We start from the raw sequence: 21,132 nt of genomic DNA on the forward strand, positions 1-21,132 counted from the left end.
CTTGTAATATAAAACAGAGGGCCAGAAAAATTCAAGTCTCATTTATTATTAAGAGATCACAGGATTAACACAAATCCTTCGACTTAAACTAAAAGCAGTGACGCCTGTGTTAATAATTTATTGTTTTTAGAAATGTATCCAAAATTTTGTCACCATCTGTGTATAAACTTTATTGTTCTACAAAACATGAGCCTGGCCTTCCATAACCTTGAATAAACTTCTAGAATTACTATAATTAAGATTTGTTTGATAAACTCCATTTTCCTGCACTAGTGTTTATTTCTAAATTGAATAAATAATTAAATCTAGGAACAATTCACTTTGATCTTGATTCTCATTGCAAGGAGAGGTAAGGCTCACAAGATTACAATACAAATAAGTCTTTTCATTATGGTACAAATATTAACATTTATTCAACAAATCCCATTCTTCAGTCGCATCAGTTTTCATTTGGCAAAGCCATTATTATATTCGAGTTTACTATCAAACCTCATATGATTATCAATGATTTGGAAAAGTTCTGCAGGTTGTGGTATTCTACCTGTTTCTAATTTCGACCATACCGGTACATCATTGAGTAATATTTCAAATGCACCAGATTGCACCAATTGTACTTCTATGATGTTCGAGAGGAAGAACAACATCATACAGGCATAAATTTTATTATCAGTGCACCATGTCCACCAAGAAGGTCTAGGTTGATTAATGTACTCAAATATGTTAACTCCAGCAAGTATACACAAAATAAGGAACATTTTGACAAATCCCTGAAATTTGAAGTTTAACGAAAAATCTTTTAGTTGACCAAAAAACTTACGATCAATCTTGATAAGAACATACTCATACCGGGAGGTTCATAATTGGATCCTTCCATTGATATAAATGGATATTTTTGCTGAATTATTTCAGCATACTGTTCATACATCTTTCTGTATCCACATTGGTAACTAAAAATGGTATTTATGGAAGCTTTCATTTCAGGGTGAAAATTTTTAACTCACCAATAAAAGAATTTCAACGTAGGAGCTCCCATATTTTGTGTTAATTTTGTCATGGGCACTTCATCTTCCATAGGTTCCGATTGTCCCAAAGTAGCTAATAAAACAAATATTCCTAAAGTTAATATAGAAGTTTTCAAGGTAGCCCCCATTTTTTACAATAGGATTTAATATGTCTTGAATTCGTTGAATTAATCGAATTTTCCTGCATTAACAATGACGTTTTCAAATGTCCGGTGATCTTTAAAATCTTTCTTCTGTGCTTCTGACATTTAATCATCGAATTGATGAGTAGTTCCTTTGTTCCCTGAAAGGGCAGCCCATGACCTACTCCAGATCTTGGGTCACGGTTAGCTTCATTGATCAAGAAAAGTACAAAATCTCTACTGAATAAAGATTTCCATGATAATTATAGTTTTTTCTTAGAAAGTCGAAGTTTGATCCTATCAAATTTCAAACATATTTTTGATTACTACTAACTATTAAACTAAAATACTCTCATTTGACAGTCTGACAATGATCTTTGTTTCTTCCATGGATCTACTAAGAATATCTGTGGTTCTTTTTAATCCATCTATTTTCGCAAATCTGGCGGCATAACGAGAAAAGCTACCGTATTATGGTGTTTTAGTTGATAGACCATGTTTTTGTGTTTCGGTTTTTAGGTCTTGATTAACTGCGTATTATTTGAAAAAAATGGCATTCAACTTGGATAAAGATTGTTTTCAACGGCGTCTTCAAAAACTCTATAAGTCATGGTTAGTGAAAACAGAAGGGGAGAATGGATTCTCTAGCGTGGATGCTTTGGTGACTGCTGTAGGAGTTGATGATAATGTGATGTACAGCAAATCAGGAGCCTTACACAATTGGTTGTTGGGTTATGAATTAACTGATACCATAATAGTATTCACCGAAAAAAAAGTATATTTCTTGGCTAGTAAAAAAAAAATTGATTTTGTTAAACAGGGTGAAAGCTCTGAGCCTAATGCGATAGAACTAACATTTTTGATAAGAGACAGAAATGACAAAGATAAAGCAAATTTTGAAACACTCATCAAGGCTATTCAGGGAAGTAGAAACGGTAAAACAATTGGAGTATTCCAAAAAGATAAATATCCTGGTGAATTCATGGAGTCGTGGAAAGCTGTGGTTTCAGAAGCTAAACTTGAAACTGTTGACATTAGCATTCCATTTGCATATTTGATAGCTCCAAAAGAGGATTCAGAAATTACGACAATTAAGAAAGCTTCTATGATAACTGTTGATGTATTCACAAAATATCTTAAGGATCAAATTATGGAAATTATTGATTCTGATAAAAAAGTTAAACATAGTAAACTTGCAGAGGGTGTTGAAGGAGCTATTAATGACAAAAAATATGTTTCTGGGGTTGATTTGTCTCAAATTGATATGTGCTACCCTGCTATTATCCAGTCTGGAGGAAATTATAGTTTGAAATTTAGCGCAGGAAGTGATAAAAATATCTTACATTATGGCACCATAATATGTTCTTTAGGTACCCGTTATAAATCTTACTGTTCCAACTTGATAAGGACATTACTTGTCAATCCTAAACCATTGGTTCAAGAAAATTATAATTTGCTACTCAATTGTGAAGATGAAGTCTTGAAGAAATTGGTAGCTGGCTCTAAATTATGTGATGTTTATAATATTGGTTTGAATTTCATAAAGAAAGAAAAGCCTGCCTTGGTTGACCACCTTACAAAAAATTTTGGATTTGCAATGGGTATTGAATTCAAAGAAAGTTCTCTTCTGATTGCACCAAAAACTACTGCTGTTGCCAAAAAGGGAATGGTGTTCAATTTGAATATTGGACTAAGTAATTTAGAAAATAAAGAGGCAACAGATAAAGAAGGTTAGTCAAGTTTTTTTTTAAATTAGCTTAAAAACAATAGCTTGATAGCATTTACTACATTCATTGAAGCAACCATTTTTTTAGGATCAATTGAATAGACATGATTTGTTCACTGAGCTGAGCAAAAATCAATTGACCAATAATTTCATCTGCGGTTTCAGCTTCCAAATAACATATATGTTTATAGTTTTTATCTAACACATTAATATTACCGTCCCAAGCTGTCTACAAGTTTTTTGAGATCTTTCAAAATTATAATAAATCATTTTGATTGTTTCAGGTAAAACCTATGCATTATATATTGGAGACACTGTTTTGGTTAATGAAGATCAGCCTGCGACAACTCTTACTGTGAGCAAGAAAAAACTTAAGAATATTGGTGTTTTCCTTCAAGAAGACTCTGAAGAGGAGGAAAATAATACAGAGAAAGAAAAAGCACCAAAAGATGAAATTTTAGGAAGGACAAGCAAGAGAACAGCAGTATTAGATTCTAAGCTGCGTACAGAACATACTTCTGAGGAAAAACGAAAGGAGCACCAAAAAGAACTAGCCATTTTATTGAATGAGAAAGCAAAGGAAAGGTTAGCAAAACAATCAGGGGCTAAAGATGTGGAAAAAGTTAGGAAGAATAATGTTTCATACAAGAATGTTAGTCAGATGCCAAGGGATTCAGAAGTCAAGGAATTAAAACTTTATGTAGATCAGAAGTACGAGACAGTAATTTTACCAATTTACGGTATACCTGTGCCTTTTCATATTTCGACTGTGAAAAATATTTCCCAGTCTGTTGAGGGAGATTATACATATTTACGTATTAATTTTTTCCATCCTGGTGCTACAATGGGTAAAAGTGATGGTAAGTTTAATTCAACTTGTAAACAGAAAAACTGCTACAATTCTACTGAATTGGTCAATATCATGACTTTTCTGTCAACTTGGAAACATCACAAGTCCTTGAAACTTGTGATGTTTTTTCAAGTACCTTAATTAAATTAGGAAATAAAAGACAGACTTTGGAGATAATTTTAATTACCAATAGAATTTTATTATTTCACAAACAAAATGAAAGGTATAATAAAATCTGATATGATACCAGAATTGTATTTGTCATTAAACTGGTACATTCACAGGTCTGTAAACACCAAACTTGTCTAGGCTCCTGATTGGTTCATTCAACGAGAGCATAAAACAGTCAAAAAGATGAAGATCTTATAATTTATGATATTATCAGGTGATAAGGAACAAACTGTATATAGGATTCTTTTTTTTTTTAGAAAGATCAGATTGAAAACTTCATTTGAAACAATATTGAATTCTAACCTTGAACAAATTACAATAGTAAGAATATAGTGAATCAGATTTAACTTCACAATTAATTAATATAAAATGGTTTCCAGTTCATTATTTACATAAAATTGATCTTCATAAAAGACAATGGTTGAATCAATAATGAAAATAAAAGTTTTCATACATGACACTATTGTTTATATGTTCTTTTTACAAAATTTCGTATCAACTGTGTCATCAGAATTAAAATAAAAATAGAAAATTCTAGTATAATTTAGTTCTGTAGTTTGAACTTATAAGTTATAACTAATAACTTATTAGTTTAGAATTTACGGCAATACTCCTTGTTAGTATGTTCTGTAGTCCCCAATGGCGCATAAATAAAGGAGTGTTTGAAAGATAATAAGATTGAAAAAATTAGGAAAGCACTGTCATGCTCGATTGCAATTTTTTGAGAAATTTTTATGCCGATTAAAAGTCTCCACTTTAATGAATAATTTGAGAAGATTTGAAAAAGTTGCATGAGAATTTAATTTCCAACCTGTACAGGGTGGGCAAATAAGCGAGGTAAGCGGCTATATCTCAGAATCCACTCATCGTAGAGACTTGCGGTAAAAAATTTTACTACTAAAGTGTACATGAGAACACACTGGAAATTGTTTTGAAGTTTATACCTCTACCGCTAGGGAGCGTAATAGCTACCGTCGAGTAGAAAAATTAATTTTACTCGAAAATGTTTCCTATGAAGTTGAAGAAAAAATATCATCACTGTAATCCTTGGAAAATTCTCTATCTTTTTGAATTGTCACTTTCGATTTTACGACATCAAATAAGGGCAGGTGAAAGGGAGAAATTTGACCGATTGAAACGCTTGTAACTTCAGTTCGTCTCAACATTTTTGAGCGAATTATTAAATTATCGCTTTGCGACCTTGAGGTTTTTTCATGCAAATTTGATGGAACTTCTGTTTCTGTTAAGAAAATCCTATCATAACATTTGAAATTTCGGAATAAAATGAACAAAACAATGAACTTCTCACTTAGCGCCCCCTATTGAAAACAGCAAAAACAAATTTATCATGATATATTTTGTCCTCAATCAACAAGATATTATCTTTTAGACGAGATCTAATTTGCTCAAAAATGTTGAGCCAAACTGAAGTTACAGGCGTTTAAATCAGTCAGATTTCTCCATTTCACCTACCTTTATTTGATGTCGTAAAATCGAAAGTGACAATTCAAAGAGATGGAGAATTTTCCAAGGATTACAGTGATGATATTTGTTCTTCAACTTCATATGAAACATTTTCGAGTAAAATTCATTTTTCTACTCGACGGTAGCTATTACGCCCCCTAGCGGTAGAGGTATGAACTTCAAAATAGTTTCCAGTGTATTCTCTTAACACTTTAGTGGTAAAAATTTTTACCGCAAGTCTCTACAATGAGTGAATCCTGAGTATAGCGGCTTACCTCGCTTATTTGCCCACCCTGAACAGGTATTTTATAGTATACATGAAAAATCTAAAACTTCAAAGATTTTTCACAATCATATAATGTTTCCTTTCAAATTGCAGGCACATATCAACAGCCTGAAGCTACTTTTTTGAAAGAATTAACTTACCGCAGTACAAACATCAAGGAACCAGGTGAAATTTCACCACCCTCCTCCAATTTGAACACAGCTTTCAGATTGATCAAGGAAGTTCAGAGAAAATTCAAAACACGAGAGGCTGAAGAAAGGGAGAAGGAGGACTTGGTTAAGCAAGATACTCTAGTTCTATCCCAAAACAAGGGTAACCCAAAGTTGAAAGACCTTTACATTCGACCAAATATCGTTTCTAAGAGAATGACTGGATCTCTTGAGGCTCATTCGAACGGCTTCAGGTATACTTCTGTCCGAGGCGATAAGGTGGATATTCTGTATAATAACATTAAAAATGCCTTCTTTCAACCTTGCGATGGTGAAATGATAATTTTGCTACACTTCCACCTGAAGCATGCTATAATGTTTGGAAAGAAGAAACATGTCGATGTGCAATTTTATACGGAAGTGGGAGAAATCACCACAGATTTGGGAAAACATCAGCATATGCATGATAGGGATGACTTGGCTGCCGAACAATCCGAACGTGAGCTAAGGCACAAACTCAAGACGGCTTTCAAGAGTTTCTGCGAAAAAGTTAGTATTTTTCTGTATACAATACAAATATAAACTAAAAAAGTTAAGAAGTTTGCAGGATTAAAAAATGGATTGACTTTGCATTCTTAGCAGTCTAGGTCATCTGTCCAACTAGATTAATGTATGGTTAATTACTTAAAACACAGTTTTTTTTCGGTTTTAGGTGGAAGGCATGACCAAGCAAGAAATCGAGTTTGATACCCCATTCAGAGAATTAGGTTTTCCCGGTGCCCCCTTCCGTTCAACAGTTAATCTACAACCAACATCAGGTTGCCTGGTCAACCTTACCGAATGGCCACCATTTGTTATTACATTAGAAGACGTTGAGCTAGTCCATTTTGAAAGAGTTCAATTCCACCTTAAGAATTTTGATATGGTGTTTGTCTTCAAAGATTACAGCCGTAAAGTTGCAATGGTTAATGCTATACCTATGAATATGCTGGATCACGTTAAAGTAAGTCATTAAGAAAATATTTCAGCATTTTCAATGCTTGAATATAGGGTTTTCTTATAAAGAAGTCCATTTCCTGGGCAGCTGTCACTTTTGAAGCTGTCATTTTGTGACATTTGACAAGTTGTCTTATGACATTTGACAAGCTGTCATCTTGTGACATTTGACAAGCAAAAACTATGCCATTACTAAAAATGGAACAATACATGCTTCAGCAACACATTGAAATTGCTAACATTTGAAAAACGAAAGCACTTTTGGGTCTATGTGAAGCACTTACTTTCCATAAAGATCTTCAACAAGATGGCACAACAAGCAATGAAACAATCCCAATTTTGAAAGAAAAGTTTCCTGGCCATGTTATTTCTCAAAGAGTTAATCATAATTGGCCACCGATATATTGTGATTTAATACCTTTAGATTTTTGGTTTGGGCATCTTTAGACATTTCTAGATGATAAATTGTAACTCAAGACTCAGTATCAATCTTCACCACTGGAAATTAGAAAGAAAAAATAACATTTCTTGTATATATTTTTCATGTCATATACATCTAGAGATAAATTTGCAGTGTTTTTATATTCATACTAAAAAATTATAAATTTAGCTTATACACTTTTCAGCTTTTTATAAAGATTGTTGGTTTTGTAGGAGTGGTTGAATTCTTGCGACATAAGATACTCAGAGGGTGTTCAAACACTCAATTGGGCCAAAATTATGAAAACTATCACAGATGATCCTGAAGGTTTCTTTGAAAGTGGGGGCTGGACATTCTTAGATCCGGAGTCCGATGTAGAAGATGCAGCTAAAGATGAAGATTCCGAAGATGAAGACGATCCTTATGAACCTACAGATCTTGAAAGTGCATCTGAATATTCTGAAGAAGACTCTGAATATTCAGAAGGTGATACTGAATCAGATGGTGATTCAGAAGAGGAATTAGGTAATTATTTTATAGAATAGAGTTTATTAAATTTCAGTAGATTCCATGAGAAGAAGAAACTCATATTTATATAATATTTTAGGATCTGAAGAAGAATCTGGAAAGGATTGGTCTGATTTAGAGAGAGAAGCTGCAGAAGAAGACAGGGAACGTAATAATAAATATGAAGATGATTTTGATAAAAAGAAAGTCTCTTCAAAACACTCTTCAAGCAGGCATTCATCAAATAACAAACATAGCTCTTCTTATAGTAGTAATAATAAACATAAATCATCGAAGCATGATTCACATAGTAAACATTCTTCTAACCATTCCTCCAGCCGAAGTTCAAAGCATAACAGTAGCAGCAGCAGTAGAGATAAAGAAAGGGAGAAGCAAAAAGAAAAAGAGAGACAAAGGGAAAAAGAAAGAGAGAAGAGCAAGCATTCGTCGTCCAGCTCTAGTTCTAAGAGAAAACATTCAGAATCTCCTAAAAAGGATAAAAACAGCAAAAACCACAAAAGTTCTCATTCCTCCAATTCTCCTAGTAAGAAACGAAGTAGGGACGATAGTGGAGATAGACACAAGTCTAAAAAAGCCAAGAAATGATTTTGTTCTATTGATATTTTTAAGTTATTCGTTGAACTTACCTTTTGAAACACGAGTTTATGTTTGATATTTGTGTAACAATAAATTTTTAACTAGAATTTTCTTTGTATTGTATTTCTTTTATACCTTCATGACACTGGTGATGCATGTTCTGTAATAGTAAATATCTAGTACTCCGCCGTTGAGGTAAACTAAAAAGCTGTGGTTTGATAGTTGGTGGAAAAGCTTTTAGGTTTTAGATATCTCACAGAAATTTGATAGTTGAAATTAATTTCTCTGCTGGTACCTGGAACTCCCCTGTCACGGGTTTATCTATTATTTGTCAGATTAGTTCTACAGAAAACAGTTCTACCAATCAATATTTTTCAATTTGAAAATCACTGAAAGATATTTTTGCAATATTTCTTCAATTTCAATAAATTCCAGTGAATAAGGGAAAATAATGAATAATATCAGTTTGGTATTCGTCCATGATAAACAAAATAATATAATTGGGCACCGGGAGAGTCGTAATTTTTATCAATATCGAATATTAGAAAGTGAAATATGGGAATACCGGGAATTTTGTTTTCCCATGTTTAATGCGCTCTATTCATCAGCAGCAGCTTGATTTTGTATGAGGTCGCTCACGGTTCAAGCCAAATTTCATTAAAATCTGATAAGAACCGATATGGAAACCAAAGTCTCAAATGTGTTTTACTAGTGGAAATTTTGAAATCGAAAATAACAAGTTTAATTCCAGAAGTTATCACAGTTTAGTGAGCTGCTGATAGATAGCGCTTTTGAACTGTACTCTTGTGCCATCTATGGATTAATCTTCGATCTAAACTTATATCTGCGTTGACATAATTGATAACTTTAATTCAATAGATAACAAATCCTGTTTACATAATTTCATAACCTACAAATAGAAAATAATTATGATTTGTTTTGATAGTTGAAGTTATTATTTCCTAAATAACGAATATATAATGGATTGCCAAAGGATTTGGTAGGACGATCACACTCTTTATTTATCATTTCTATAATACAAAATGCATTACATTTCAGTATGGTCTCTGACTTTTTCTTTCCGAATATGGGAGGAGTAGAGGAACATATTTACAATTTATCCCAATGTTTGCTACAGAAAGGGCACAAAGTAGTTATTTTAACCCATAGTTATGAGGATCGTGTTGGCGTTAGATATATGACCAATTTTCTTAAAGTTTACTATTTGCCAATAAGAGTATTTTATAATCAATGCATATTGCCAACCATGATCGCTAACATTCCTCTAATCAGATACATCTTTATAAGAGAAAGAATTACGATTATCCATGGACACTCGGCTTTTTCAGCTCTAGCACATGAAGCTATGCTTGTTGGCAATCTTATGGGACTGAAGGTATTACAAAATAAAATCCTTTCTAGGAACTTTTTCAAAAATTTGTGGTTTCAGGCAGTATTCACTGATCATAGTTTATTCGGATTTGCTGATGCTAGTGCTGCTAGTACCAATAAATTATTGGAATTATCCTTGGTTGCATGTAATCATTGTATTTGCGTATCTCATACAGGGAAAGAAAATACTGTGTTACGTGCTCGAGTTGATAGAAAAAGAGTATCTGTAATCCCCAATGCTGTTGATACATATTATTTCACTCCTGATCCTAGTCAAAGATCAACAAATCATGGTAAATATATTTTTGTTTTCATTAGTTATAAGTTTAACTACTAATAGTAAGTGGGAATAATGGACCTAAGTACTATTTATTCTATTATGTACCTTGACGCAAAATAAGGATATTGGAATTAACTTTACAGTTACAATTGTTGTGGTGTCAAGATTGGTATATAGAAAAGGAGTTGATTTAACTGCCCAAATTATACCAGAGATGTGCAATAAATTTGAAGATGTTAATTTCTTGATTGCGGGAGATGGACCAAAAAGATGGTGAGAGGATTTTCAACTTATTTTTTAGATATTCAAAAAAAATTTCTTTGAAAAATTTCCTTGAAAATATGTAGAATTAATCAAATAATTTTAACAAATTTTTTTTGTAAATTATGATATATTCTAAGATCAGACTTTTTGAGGTTGTTAGAAGAGATAAGAGAGAGAAAAGGTCTCCAAGATCGAGTTACTCTATTAGGAGGTTTGGAGCATTCTCAAGTTAGAAATGTCCTAGTGAAAGGACACATATTTTTGAATACCTCTTTAACAGAAGCTTATTGTATGGCAATTGTTGAAGCTGCATCTTGTGGGTAAAAAAATTAATGATTTAAAATTTTGACTACCTATTATTGAATATAATTTTTAGTCTGAAAGTTGTGTCAACAAAAGTGGGAGGAATACCAGAGGTCTTACCTTCAGATTTGATATATTTAGCAGAACCAACAGTCAGTTCCATAGTAAGAGGTACGTTCTGAGCGCTTGTATCCTAAACAGAGTGTTTTATTATTTCATTACTTTGCCATTCAGTCTAAGAGTGTAAACATGATAACTTTTGAAAACAAAATTATTAGTCTGTAAAAAAAATAATTGCAAAAAAAATGATTACTTTTTTTCAGAATTGTGTAGTGCAATAAGAGATTTGAAATTAGGCAAAACAATCTGTCCCTATGAATGTAACAAGAGGATCAGAAGTTATTATAATTGGGAAAATGTATCATCAAGAACAGAAGTTGTTTATGGAACAATTTCACAAGAATCTAAACAACACTTGGGTAAAAAACTGAGAAGGTAACTATCTCCTTGATAAAAATATATAGTGACAGGAACTTCACTTCAGTACTTACAATTTTCATATATACAGGTTGTTCCTCAATTGGAAGTACAAAGGAAGATGAGAGATTCCTTAGATAATCAAAAAAAAATATGGCTCCCAAAACATTTTGTTTTCCAGATAGAGGGTGTTTCTTGTAGTTCTACTTTTTTGTGATTATTATACCAGTTTATCGAATCTTCATTAATTTTCATTACAGATTAGATAAATAAGTACCAAAACTTATAATTAAATTATTCATTACAGCTTAATAACTGAATCTTTATAATAATTTGGATTTTTCTGAGGATTACAAGAAAAATTTTCGAAATTTTTTTCTCAAAATCGGTAGCATACACAAAACTACAAGAAACCAAAGAGTGTATTACTGGAAATATCTTGTGAAGGGAAGGTGCTATGAGAAAAAAACTTGAAAAAAAATCAATCTTTAAAACCCTGTATTTTGAAAACAGAGCATTTGCAGGTCCATATTAATAGGAATTTTTATCTTAAAATCCGACGAATCTGTCATTTTCATTTGTACTTCCAATTTAAGAACACCCCTTATAAGATGTGATAAGGAAAGAGAGAAAAGACTTTGATAATTTTTTTGATTAGATTAGAGTTTTTTTTAGAAAGACAGTTCGATTGAAAGTTATGTACACTCTCAAAAAAATCTAAACGTCAATAGTTCAAATACCTACCTTCAAGTTCTTTGGTTGTCCTTGAGACATGTTGTGAATCTAAAAACCACTTGAACCAAAGGAATCCACAGATATATTTTCCCAAAAAATAAATTTTAATTTGAATAGTAATTAATTTTAGTTGATGAATTTTATGTAGTCTGTATAGTTTTGTTGCCATATATTTAATTTTTATCTTTTCAGCTATCTCTCAAGTGGAGTGTGGCCTTTCTTATTGGTGGTGAGTTTATGTTACTTGATAATACAGTTCTTAGAAGTTCTAGTGCCCAGAACCAACATAGATTATGCAAGGGATATTAAATTAAAAGAGAAGAAAATTAAAAAGTTTCTTGAAAATGAAAACACCAAATAATATTAATTTTACACAAATGAAGTTTTATAGTTTTATGTTGTTATTTTATGTCTCGACTTTGAAAAAATCAGAAGGAGTATAAATTATTTTTGGTACTGTCAATTTCTAGTCTTTTGCTAATGTATTATGCTGGCAATAAATTTCTCATATAATATTTTAGTTTTATTTCTTACTTGGGTATTTTTGAGGTTGAATATTACTTACTAATAATAAAGAATTTATTATGTCATTCAATAAATATAACAAAGATACTTATGCATTTTATATTAATAATTAAAATTAACTTACAGCATTCTTGCAACAAAAATAAATATCGTTATTTTATACCAAAATATAAAAGTCATTGTACTATTTCGTTTAAAATCATTGAACATTTTCTTATTTAAGCGATCACTCAATAAATACAGGAAAGTAGACGAATAAGCCCAGGAAAAACCAAAAAGAACGTACAAATATTTTCCACAAGGCTTATTGCGTCTTCTTCAGTAGTACAATATGTACTTAACAAACAATGTTTACTCTCGAATATAAAAGTTTTTCAAACATTAGGCCTGTTTCAAAAATTTATCAAGGTACAATATTGCTTACCCTCATTAAGGAATGTAATTGGAATGTTTTCAATTTTTCCTCATCTAATATTACATAGTAATTATTGTTTCATTTTTGATATTGTGGTAATTACCATTTGGTCCACATCGTTTTCAGGTGAAATAAAACCCAAGTGGACTTCAAGTGACTAAATTAATCAAGTAATCTAGTATTTCTAGTACTTGACACACTAAAAAATAGATCACTATCATAATAAAATAAATCAGGTCTAAAAACGAATGCTAGGTATGGTCCTCGTTAATAGGCCTTTGTTCCAAACTATTGCAGTTCCAAGATAAGCGTTTATGTATACTGGCATCCCTGTTGCGGTCTTTCTGGAAATTCAAGAAGAACAAAATGTTAATCGTTCAATCTGAGAATTAGGAAGTCCAAAGATACTAAAGCATATAAAAAATGAAATGGTATGCAATTGACAAATTTGCATATTCGCTGTATTTTTTTATTAAATTTTGAAGTAATCAATGCATAATATTTTTTCTTACTTTTATGTCATCCACAACACCAGCAGTATAATATCTTTTGTCATGTCTGTATGACCTCTTCATTGCTTGTCTGTGGTAACCTCTACTAAAAGACTCACAATGATCATCAGATTGTGAGGCACCTGTAAGAATGATATTCTGATAATTTGTTGGATACTCGATATCACATCCACAATATATGGACAAACCACAATATCCAAATGAGATAAAAATGAAGAAAATCTAGATAAAGAGAGAGAATAAAGCATAGAGTGCAATCGCTAAAAACTAAAACTAGTTCCATTCTATAGTGACGATGTAGTTTTGAAGTTTTGCGTTAAGTTTCTTTTACAGTTCTTTAGAGATTAGCCTTTTCTAAAGTTGAGGCAAAAAAGAAGAGGCATTTTCCATAAATCAATAAAGTACTTTAATACAAAACTTGCAAAACTTTATAATCACAAAGAGAAAACTCACAGAAACTCTTTTTACGTTGGCTCACAGTGTTCTTCTTCTAGTGTGAACAAAACAGAAATAGAAATGCGATTATTCAATATTCAACGAAGGAATACTAAATTCTTGTCCCATTCTACAGCAAAATTCCATTTTCCTGAAGGTTATCATTCTCACTATCATTTATAAGAGCGTGGGACAAGAATAAGTTTAGTATAGATTGAACTTACCCGCTATAACTGGTACGTCGAAGTCGTTACTGCTAGGTATCTGCTGACTACAACTTGCCGAAGAACTAAGGTGCCTGGTTTTGATGAGTGGTGGGTTTTTATTTTGACTAATCGCCAATCCTCGTCTCAGATTGGCCCTTGTCGGAGAAGGTGGAGGATAAGATATCCCTCTTTGAGTCGGACTCAACAACTGACTACTATTCTTATTGCTTGGTACCGACAAGGTATTTTGGTTCAAACTAAGGCTCATACTTCCTACGTTTGGAGAACCCAACGTAAGGTTTGGAAGACTTTGGCCCAGACTGTTGAAGGGCTGCACCGATAGGGTGTTCGGTGTTTTGTGGAAGAGTCGGTTCTTGAACGAGTTCTTCTGGGAGACCGGACTCTTGTCCGGAGGAAGGGGTTGAACTCCTTCGTCGCTGGATATTGAACCAGTTCTGTCTGCGTCGATGGATACTGGTTTGGAAGGATCTTTCATCGAGGCTATCGAAGACTGGTCGTTCATTTCGACAGATCCGCTGTAAGAGGATTGACAATTTAATTTTTGGTTGGTTGAAATGAAATTATACAAGGTTTTTCGTATTTATACGTATGCATTTTTGAGACGTATTATTATTATTTGAATTGGTGTCGTCATTCGGTTAGACTAAAGAGAACCGCGACCACTTGGATCTTTTGTTCTTAACTCTGCCCCTTCATACAAACCCAAGGAGGCTGTCGATACTGTTAAAGAAACCGACAATATCTTTAGGAGCGTCGGCTGTGTCCTCGTGAGTATTCAGGACAGATTTTCCCATAAGAGTGGTTCTTCGGCCTGTCAACCCAGGACTTTTGCCAACCATGTGTTCGGCTGTTTTTACCTCCATTCCACAGAGCCTGCCAATCTCATCTGCTGACTTACCTATGCGGTAAAAAAGATATTTGCACCGACAGTGGCCTGTCAAAAGTGCCACCATTACCTGAAGCTCAGCTCGTGGCAGCTTCAAGAGCTTCCTGGTATAGGTCGATGAAAGCACCACGAATTTCTTTGCCTGAGCAATAACAGAAGTGTTGCTCCAGAGGGTTATTCGATTCTCCAACTCCCATTGTTGGAACCCTGCCTTATATTGGTCTTTTTCAACCACCCAGAAGGGATCAAGGCCAACAGATGTTAACATTGATGCTCTTACCGTACGTTCATCGCATCTTTCATTTCCTTCAATCCCATAATGCCCTGTGTAAGATTTACTCTATTGCCTCTGGCCAGTTGCTTAAGAGTATTACGGCACTCCTATGTGTCAGCAGAGACTCTTTGAGATTTTTTTAAGTTTCTTGAGCACACGTATATACCTAGTGTCTCGGTTTGTAAAATAGAGGCCTCACTTCCCAGGGCTTTGGAAATCATCAGTTTAGGTGCGTATACTCCAGTGCCTAAGCCTCTCTCTGATTTTGATCCATTGGTATATTTTAAATCGTATAGTATTTGAAAAATAAGTGAAATTCATTTAATTAAATATCATTCTTCAAATACATTCCTATATAGCTATAACAATTTCATCGAATGTCAATGGAACCATGTATAGTATACCTTCGAAAAGTTCTAGATATAACCGGTTGGCATGATTTGTATAACACAGTTCATCCATTATTTTTGCAATATTTTTTTATTTTTTTCGACGAAAGAATTATTATCTAGGAAAATCGATGAAATCCCCAAGATTAAGGTGAACAGACTTACCTATGGCTGTGTGCAAGGCTGGAAACTCTACTAGCTCGCGAGGAGGTGGCTAGTGGAGATCTGGGAGCTAGCTGAAGACTATGATAATCACTTTCTAAATTTTCTATACTAATATCGGCATCCAGACTCTCGTCCACATAGCTCATCTGCCTAGCTTGAGCATATAAGCTCTGCGCTTTGGATATACCGTCTCTCCAGCCCTGAAAATAAGATTACGTTAGGTTGAGAGAAATAATCGAACCAATCACATTAATTTACTACCTTGATCTTTTTAGGGTCGTTATTCTGCAAAATAAAAGCAGCCACAGCCATGTCGAATTCGTTTTTGTAGATCAAACCCAAACTTGGGGTTTCCTTGTTCAGTTCTGAAACCACCAGTCGGTCTACCAGATAAGGTTGTCTCACTACCCTCATTGTGGCGCCACCCTTTTTCGTGGAGGGCTTACAGATGAGCAGCATATCGGTCAGGAGGAAGCAGTGTACCTCCATCTATAAACGGTAATTTTTTAGCTATATTTCATTTCCGAATTAGAGTTTTAATCAATCGAAAAAAAAATTCTTATCCTTAAGCGAATTATTAAGTGTAAGGGGGAAGTTCCTAACAAATCAATATCCGAACATGACTAACCTTTGAGGCACCGCTGTCCTTCAGCTTAAGGTCGCCTTCGAGGAGAAGATGACGCTTTCTCTCCACGGGACAATTGAGCATCGGCCGATTCAGGTCGAACTGCGTCAAGGTCTTGTCCTTTTTCAACAGCTTTTCTATGTCGTCGTCCTTAGAGTCCTATAACAAGTGTCGGAATCTTATTATCTGGGGCCGATGTCACTTCATCAATACAGGGAGGATTCTTGGATAAAAGCAGATGGGGGGATTCCCCTTTGAGATTAGAAGGAGGATTGAATTTTTGGCCGTTGTAAGGGCGAGATCTGAAGAAACCACTAGAGTTTTGATTACGCTGGTCTCGTGATTTCCGGAGGGGGAATGAATGGCCCCAAGTGAAAAATGAATTTATTCGACGCAAATATTTGGAAAAATGATGTGATGGTGAAGATTTTACTTACCACGATGTCATAGCTTTCTATCCTTGCGATGATTCCTTTTAGTCGTTCCTTGTCCTGCTTGTGTTTCAAACTGGAATTTACATTATTTACGAAATCGTCGACCATTTTTATCTGAAACAAAAACAAGTTTTTATTACAAAACGTTTCAGTTACCGTAGGTTCATGAATTGATTTGATAATGAAATATTGAAACAGGCGCGGATCCAGGCTCCACTTTTGGGGGGGGAACTTTTTGATACTCAAAACACTGAAAATGTGGATCCCAGACACTTTCGCCATTTTGGGACGTCTTTTTTTTTGCCGTTCATAGATATGGATCTTCCCAAAATGTATTGAAGGTGAAATTTTTGCTGATATTGTAATTATTTGAGCCTAAGTATGTCAAATTCTAGGAGGGACGGCAAAATTTAAGAGGTGCCTGGGTCATTTGGGAGGGGAACGTTCCCCCAGTTCCTCCCCCGTGGATCCGCGCCTGTATTGAAACATTTCTTTCATCATTCATTAGATGCATTGATGTTAATGGTCACTAAATATTATAATCTATTTGAATATATAAACTATCATTTGATGTACCTAATGCTAATGTTTATGATAAATAAATATTAGATATAAACATTTTACACCGGATTCCCTCCGAACTTGATCACTCTGTATCTCTATTATTATGGAGAACAATGGAAATAGGTTGTATTTAATTTCTTTCCTTAATTAAAAACAATCTATTAGTATAGTTCATCACTCTAAGAAGTCGTAAAAAATGTATGAATTCTTACAATTTTTACTTTTATACTAATTCAATCCATTTTGACACAATCAGTTTTGAATTGAATGAAAATATTTCTAATAATGGTTTCAGCATAATGGTTTCTTGGTTGCAATGGCAAAAGAAAATATCTTCGCCTGAAACCTTCCATTTCTGATAATAATAAGCAAAATTATCGATGATATGAAAAACGATATAAGTCAAACTACCGCCACGGCTACGGTTGCAGCACCATAAACTTTTCATAGAATTTTCCATAACCAATTCGCATATTTGAGGCTGTATGTCTTTGAGAACTTCACGAATTTAATCTTTAAGGTTTTGGATCAATTGTGGTATATTGGCAGAGATAGGTATTATATTTCATGTGGCCTCGAAGAAAACATTAAATCACAAGATCTTGGTGGCCAATTGTGATAACCAAAGATTGATCGGAAATGCATTTTACTAATGGAACTTTCGAATTTTGAGATCAAAAATGTTTTTAATATATATATATATGATCTACATGCATTTTACCTTTCAGTGTTTGGATTTCAAATAAAAATACATTCCATTAAATAAACCTATGATCTAATGAATTTTTTCCATTCTGCCCTATTAGTAGCTAACTCTTTCGCTTCTTTTAGGTTCTTTCCTCTCCTCTGTATTTCTCTCATTATTGCCCCATCTCAAGTCTGTTGTGGTATTCCTCTCTTTGGCTTCTTTTCTATTCTCGCCTCCCATACGTTTTTAACTTGTCTATCATCTTCCATACGCTGTAAGTGTCCCCACCATCCTATCTGTCTCTCTCCCACATATGATTCAAGTGAATTCACCTTTATTTTCGTACATCTTCATTCTTTACTCGGTCTATTCCTGTTATTCCCTTTATTCCCCTTAAAAATTTCATCTCCATTGTCTGTAGGTTACTTTTAGTAATCAGTATGTAAGCACAGGTCCGAATATTGTTTTATACAGTGTCCTCTTCGTTTTCGTGCTAATTTCCTTCTTCCTCAAGAATTTCCTATTCAATGCATGGTGTAGTTTACCCGCTTCGTCGATTCTATCTTCTATGTCAGGTTCTTGTTTTCTATTGTTGTCGATTTTTACCCACAGACAATCATGTTTTTAATCATGAATGTAATTACAAGTGTTTTACCTTCGGAAGATTCGGAAGCAATTTATTTTTTTTTCGATTTTCGTTCCTAAAGCAGATTTATCAACAGAAAATGCTGAATTAAACAGCACCCAAAATAACAGGACATTTCAGACCGAACAGGGCCCTCTTGAACCGCCGTTAATTCTTCCAGGGAGTCGTTTACAGGACTCGACGGAGTGATGAATACGATAATCCGGAAAAAAATCCGTGTACATCCCGAGGATGAATGGCGGTTTAGGACTTGAAAAATTTCAATCTCGAGGAGAGAAATGTGGCCGGTTTTGGTTTAGGAGGGAATCGAAAGTGAATTGATCTTTTTCTTATCTTGCAACATCATTCAGGGTAGGAAAAGAATTAATCTTCTCAAGGATCAGACCCCTGATATTTTTCACAAAGACTGCTCTCAGGAAATATCACAATTAAATAGAAAACACGAGGATTGTTCATTATTTCGAGACTTGCGGGGGTTTTCCAATATGAGGTTTCATTTAGAATAGCCCGCCATCTGGACAGTTGTCATTTTTGACATGTGACAAGTGAAAACTACGTCATTTTTAAAAATGGAACGATGCACGCTTCAAAAACGCATCTAAATTGTTAAAAATCACTACAATCATGGTGACAATTTTGCAGTCACAGATCGCAAAACTAAAGCACTTTTGGGTCGTTTAGAAGCCTCCTCTAAAAAAAATTGTAGATAACAATTCGAAGAAAAAAAAAATTATAAAAAATTGAAAGATTTTTAATTTTCAAAGTGGGGGTAAACCCCTTCCCCACGAGTCGGATCTAGTTACGCCACTGATTCCTTCTATTGGTGATATTTTTGGAATTATGAAAGAAACTGTTTGATTGAATATTATAGTTGTTAAAGAAATACTTACCATCGCTTGAATATTCTCTTTCTCCACGTCTTCTTCAGTATTTTTCAATACAGCTTTTAACAGAAGGCCATATTTAGTCAGTCTTTGCATTGGTTGTACCAAAATATCCATTAATCTTAATCTAGAACAAGGAAAAAGGCATGAGTAAGTTAGATGCTTAACACATATCCCTTTCAGTGGAGACGCCAGCTTTCAAAAAGAGGGGTGGACGGTTTTTTTTGCGGCGCCATAGTACAGTGAAATTATAGTTCTGCTAATCTTGTAATTATTTCAGCCTTAGTATATCAAAATTTAGGAGGGAGGACTGCAGAATATCAGGGGAGACACGCCCCCCCCTCCTTGCCAAAGACGTATACTTCAGATTCCCCATAAACAAGCAACATTTAGATTTTTTTCTCTTTTTGGTAATTGGTTTTATACATCCATTTCAATGAAAAGTATTCACAACATCGAGATCAAATATCGATATTCAAAATGATCAATGACAGTACATGCATCGAACTACCGACAACCATATATTAACTTGTTCCACGCAGTCAACAAAATTTTGAGTATAGCAAGAAACGTCAGAATTTCATGTGAATGATTAATGGATATACGTTGAGGTCGTTAGGACGAAAAATTCAAATTCTATTATAAAGCCATTTGTGATGAATCCTACAAAACTTTCATATTTTTTTCCTATGGAAATTGGCTCTGCAATGAAAACAGGGGTTCCTATTTGAATTTCCAAAGTTGACCCACCTCCCCCATAAAGATGAAGGCAATGGAAAATTATTATTTAATATTTCCCAAATTATTTTTACTTGCCCATGTGGGATCCATGAGCCATGACGCAGCCCATATAAATGGCGTAAAATTAGTAAGCATCGAATGAAAGTACAGGGTGTCCCAAATTCGAAGCTCACTGAAAGTTTCTGAGAATTATAAGACTTAGACAAAAAATCTTCGAAGACTCCCGATATTTTTTCTAAATAATAATAATTCTAATAATAATAATAATCAGAAAGCAGATCATAGATATCTTGATTCATTTTCGAGTTACAGGGCGATTCTGAAAAACGACTGTTTGAAATATTTCGCTATATCTTGGTTTCTGGTCGAGATATTCGAAAAATTCTAAAACGTTTTTTTTCAGTAATATTTATGAATTATTCGATATTCGTAACAGATTATAGAATTTAATTCCGTTTTAGAGATATAGAGGAGAGTTGGTGTTTCTTTGAATGGAACAACCTCCCAACGCAGTTCTTTTATCCGCACATTTGTCGAGAGGCATCCTGTTAGCAGTTCCTCAAAAATGTCATCCGTTTCCATTTTAGAAATGTGACACCCTATATATGAATATTTTTCATTTATTTGGAGATTTAATTCATTTTGCGTCTATTGCATAATTGTAAGCAAGTCATAATTGTAAGCAAGTCGTGATTTAATGTAACGTCTAAGAATGTATTTATTCTTTATGTATATGTTCTATTTAGTTAGAGTTGACTTGAAATAATTATGGATTCAATATTTTTGATAATTCATTGTTAAAAGTCACTTCAAACAACTTTCAGGTATCCAAGTTCTTAAAAACTTCACTTTTACGTTGAAAATTTGTGCAGTAAAACTGTCTGCGCGAAAATTTGAAGTACACTTCTCAGTTTAGTTTTTAGTGGTGTTTCCGAATATTAAAACAGATTTTCGAAATTC

The 21,132-nt window shown here is 33.7% G+C and overlaps 4 protein-coding genes across 13 annotated transcripts in view; 2 read left to right on the forward strand and 2 right to left on the reverse strand.

The window, feature by feature from the left end:
* Window positions 1–22: 22 nt before the first annotated feature.
* Window positions 23–1,260, reverse strand: LOC123678561 (thioredoxin reductase-like selenoprotein T homolog CG3887). The gene is made up of 3 exons (XM_045615653.1): window positions 1,002–1,260; window positions 818–947; window positions 23–767 (listed from the first exon to the last, which is right to left on the reverse strand). The coding sequence occupies exons 1-3, from the start codon at window positions 1,148–1,150 to the stop codon at window positions 447–449; spliced, it is 600 nt and encodes a 199-aa protein (XP_045471609.1). The 5' UTR covers window positions 1,151–1,260; the 3' UTR covers window positions 23–446.
* Window positions 1,261–1,499: 239 nt separating this feature from the next.
* On the forward strand, window positions 1,500–8,418 carry LOC123678560 (FACT complex subunit spt16). Its single transcript, XM_045615652.1, has 6 exons — window positions 1,500–2,874; window positions 3,155–3,730; window positions 5,735–6,339; window positions 6,503–6,793; window positions 7,441–7,732; window positions 7,815–8,418. The coding sequence occupies exons 1-6, from the start codon at window positions 1,695–1,697 to the stop codon at window positions 8,318–8,320; spliced, it is 3,450 nt and encodes a 1,149-aa protein (XP_045471608.1). The 5' UTR covers window positions 1,500–1,694; the 3' UTR covers window positions 8,321–8,418.
* Window positions 8,419–9,153: 735 nt separating this feature from the next.
* On the forward strand, window positions 9,154–12,275 carry LOC123678565 (phosphatidylinositol N-acetylglucosaminyltransferase subunit A). The gene is made up of 8 exons (XM_045615666.1): window positions 9,154–9,311; window positions 9,371–9,707; window positions 9,762–9,996; window positions 10,127–10,256; window positions 10,400–10,567; window positions 10,624–10,721; window positions 10,874–11,045; window positions 11,955–12,275. Exons 1-8 carry the CDS (start codon window positions 9,292–9,294, stop codon window positions 12,121–12,123), a joined length of 1,329 nt encoding a protein of 442 aa, XP_045471622.1. The 5' UTR covers window positions 9,154–9,291; the 3' UTR covers window positions 12,124–12,275.
* A 52-nt stretch (window positions 12,276–12,327) lies between these two features.
* Window positions 12,328–21,132, reverse strand: part of LOC123678563 (pleckstrin homology domain-containing family G member 5) — a 363,969-nt gene continuing 355,164 nt past the window's right edge. For all 10 annotated transcript variants that reach the window (XM_045615665.1, XM_045615663.1, XM_045615664.1 and 7 more), the window contains 8 exons: window positions 19,438–19,558; window positions 16,653–16,763; window positions 16,219–16,374; window positions 15,852–16,079; window positions 15,591–15,790; window positions 13,874–14,391; window positions 13,215–13,336; window positions 12,328–13,046 (listed from right to left, as the gene is read on the reverse strand). In XM_045615665.1, coding sequence (XP_045471621.1) covers window positions 12,954–13,046; window positions 13,215–13,336; window positions 13,874–14,391; window positions 15,591–15,790; window positions 15,852–16,079; window positions 16,219–16,374; window positions 16,653–16,763; window positions 19,438–19,558 — 1,549 coding nt within the window. In that variant the 3' untranslated portion in view covers window positions 12,328–12,953. The remainder of the gene's footprint in view (window positions 13,047–13,214; window positions 13,337–13,873; window positions 14,392–15,590; window positions 15,791–15,851; window positions 16,080–16,218; window positions 16,375–16,652; window positions 16,764–19,437; window positions 19,559–21,132) is intronic.

The sequence above is a fragment of the Harmonia axyridis genome, chromosome 4, assembly GCF_914767665.1.
Source record: "Harmonia axyridis chromosome 4, icHarAxyr1.1, whole genome shotgun sequence".
Taxonomy (NCBI): Eukaryota; Metazoa; Arthropoda; class Insecta; order Coleoptera; family Coccinellidae; genus Harmonia; species Harmonia axyridis.

What these genes read in the sequence shown, in the direction of transcription:
- LOC123678561 (XM_045615653.1), bottom strand. Translation starts at nt 1,150, where the DNA reads ATGGGGGCTACCTTGAAAACTTCTATATTAACTTTAGGAATATTTGTT. An exon ending in ACGTTGAAATTCTTTTATTG is followed by an intron (nt 948 to 1,001) that starts GTGAGTTAAAAA and finishes TACCATTTTTAG; the next exon opens with TTACCAATGTGGATACAGAA. An exon ending in TGTTCTTATCAAGATTGATC is followed by an intron (nt 768 to 817) that starts GTAAGTTTTTTG and finishes TTCAAATTTCAG; the next exon opens with GGATTTGTCAAAATGTTCCT.
- LOC123678560 (XM_045615652.1), top strand. Translation starts at nt 1,695, where the DNA reads ATGGCATTCAACTTGGATAAAGATTGTTTTCAACGGCGTCTTCAAAAA. An exon ending in AGAGGCAACAGATAAAGAAG is followed by an intron (nt 2,875 to 3,154) that starts GTTAGTCAAGTT and finishes TGATTGTTTCAG; the next exon opens with GTAAAACCTATGCATTATAT. An exon ending in ATATGCTGGATCACGTTAAA is followed by an intron (nt 6,794 to 7,440) that starts GTAAGTCATTAA and finishes TTGGTTTTGTAG; the next exon opens with GAGTGGTTGAATTCTTGCGA.
- LOC123678565 (XM_045615666.1), top strand. Translation starts at nt 9,292, where the DNA reads ATGGATTGCCAAAGGATTTG. An exon ending in ATGGATTGCCAAAGGATTTG is followed by an intron (nt 9,312 to 9,370) that starts GTAGGACGATCA and finishes ATTACATTTCAG; the next exon opens with TATGGTCTCTGACTTTTTCT. An exon ending in AGTCAGTTCCATAGTAAGAG is followed by an intron (nt 10,722 to 10,873) that starts GTACGTTCTGAG and finishes ACTTTTTTTCAG; the next exon opens with AATTGTGTAGTGCAATAAGA.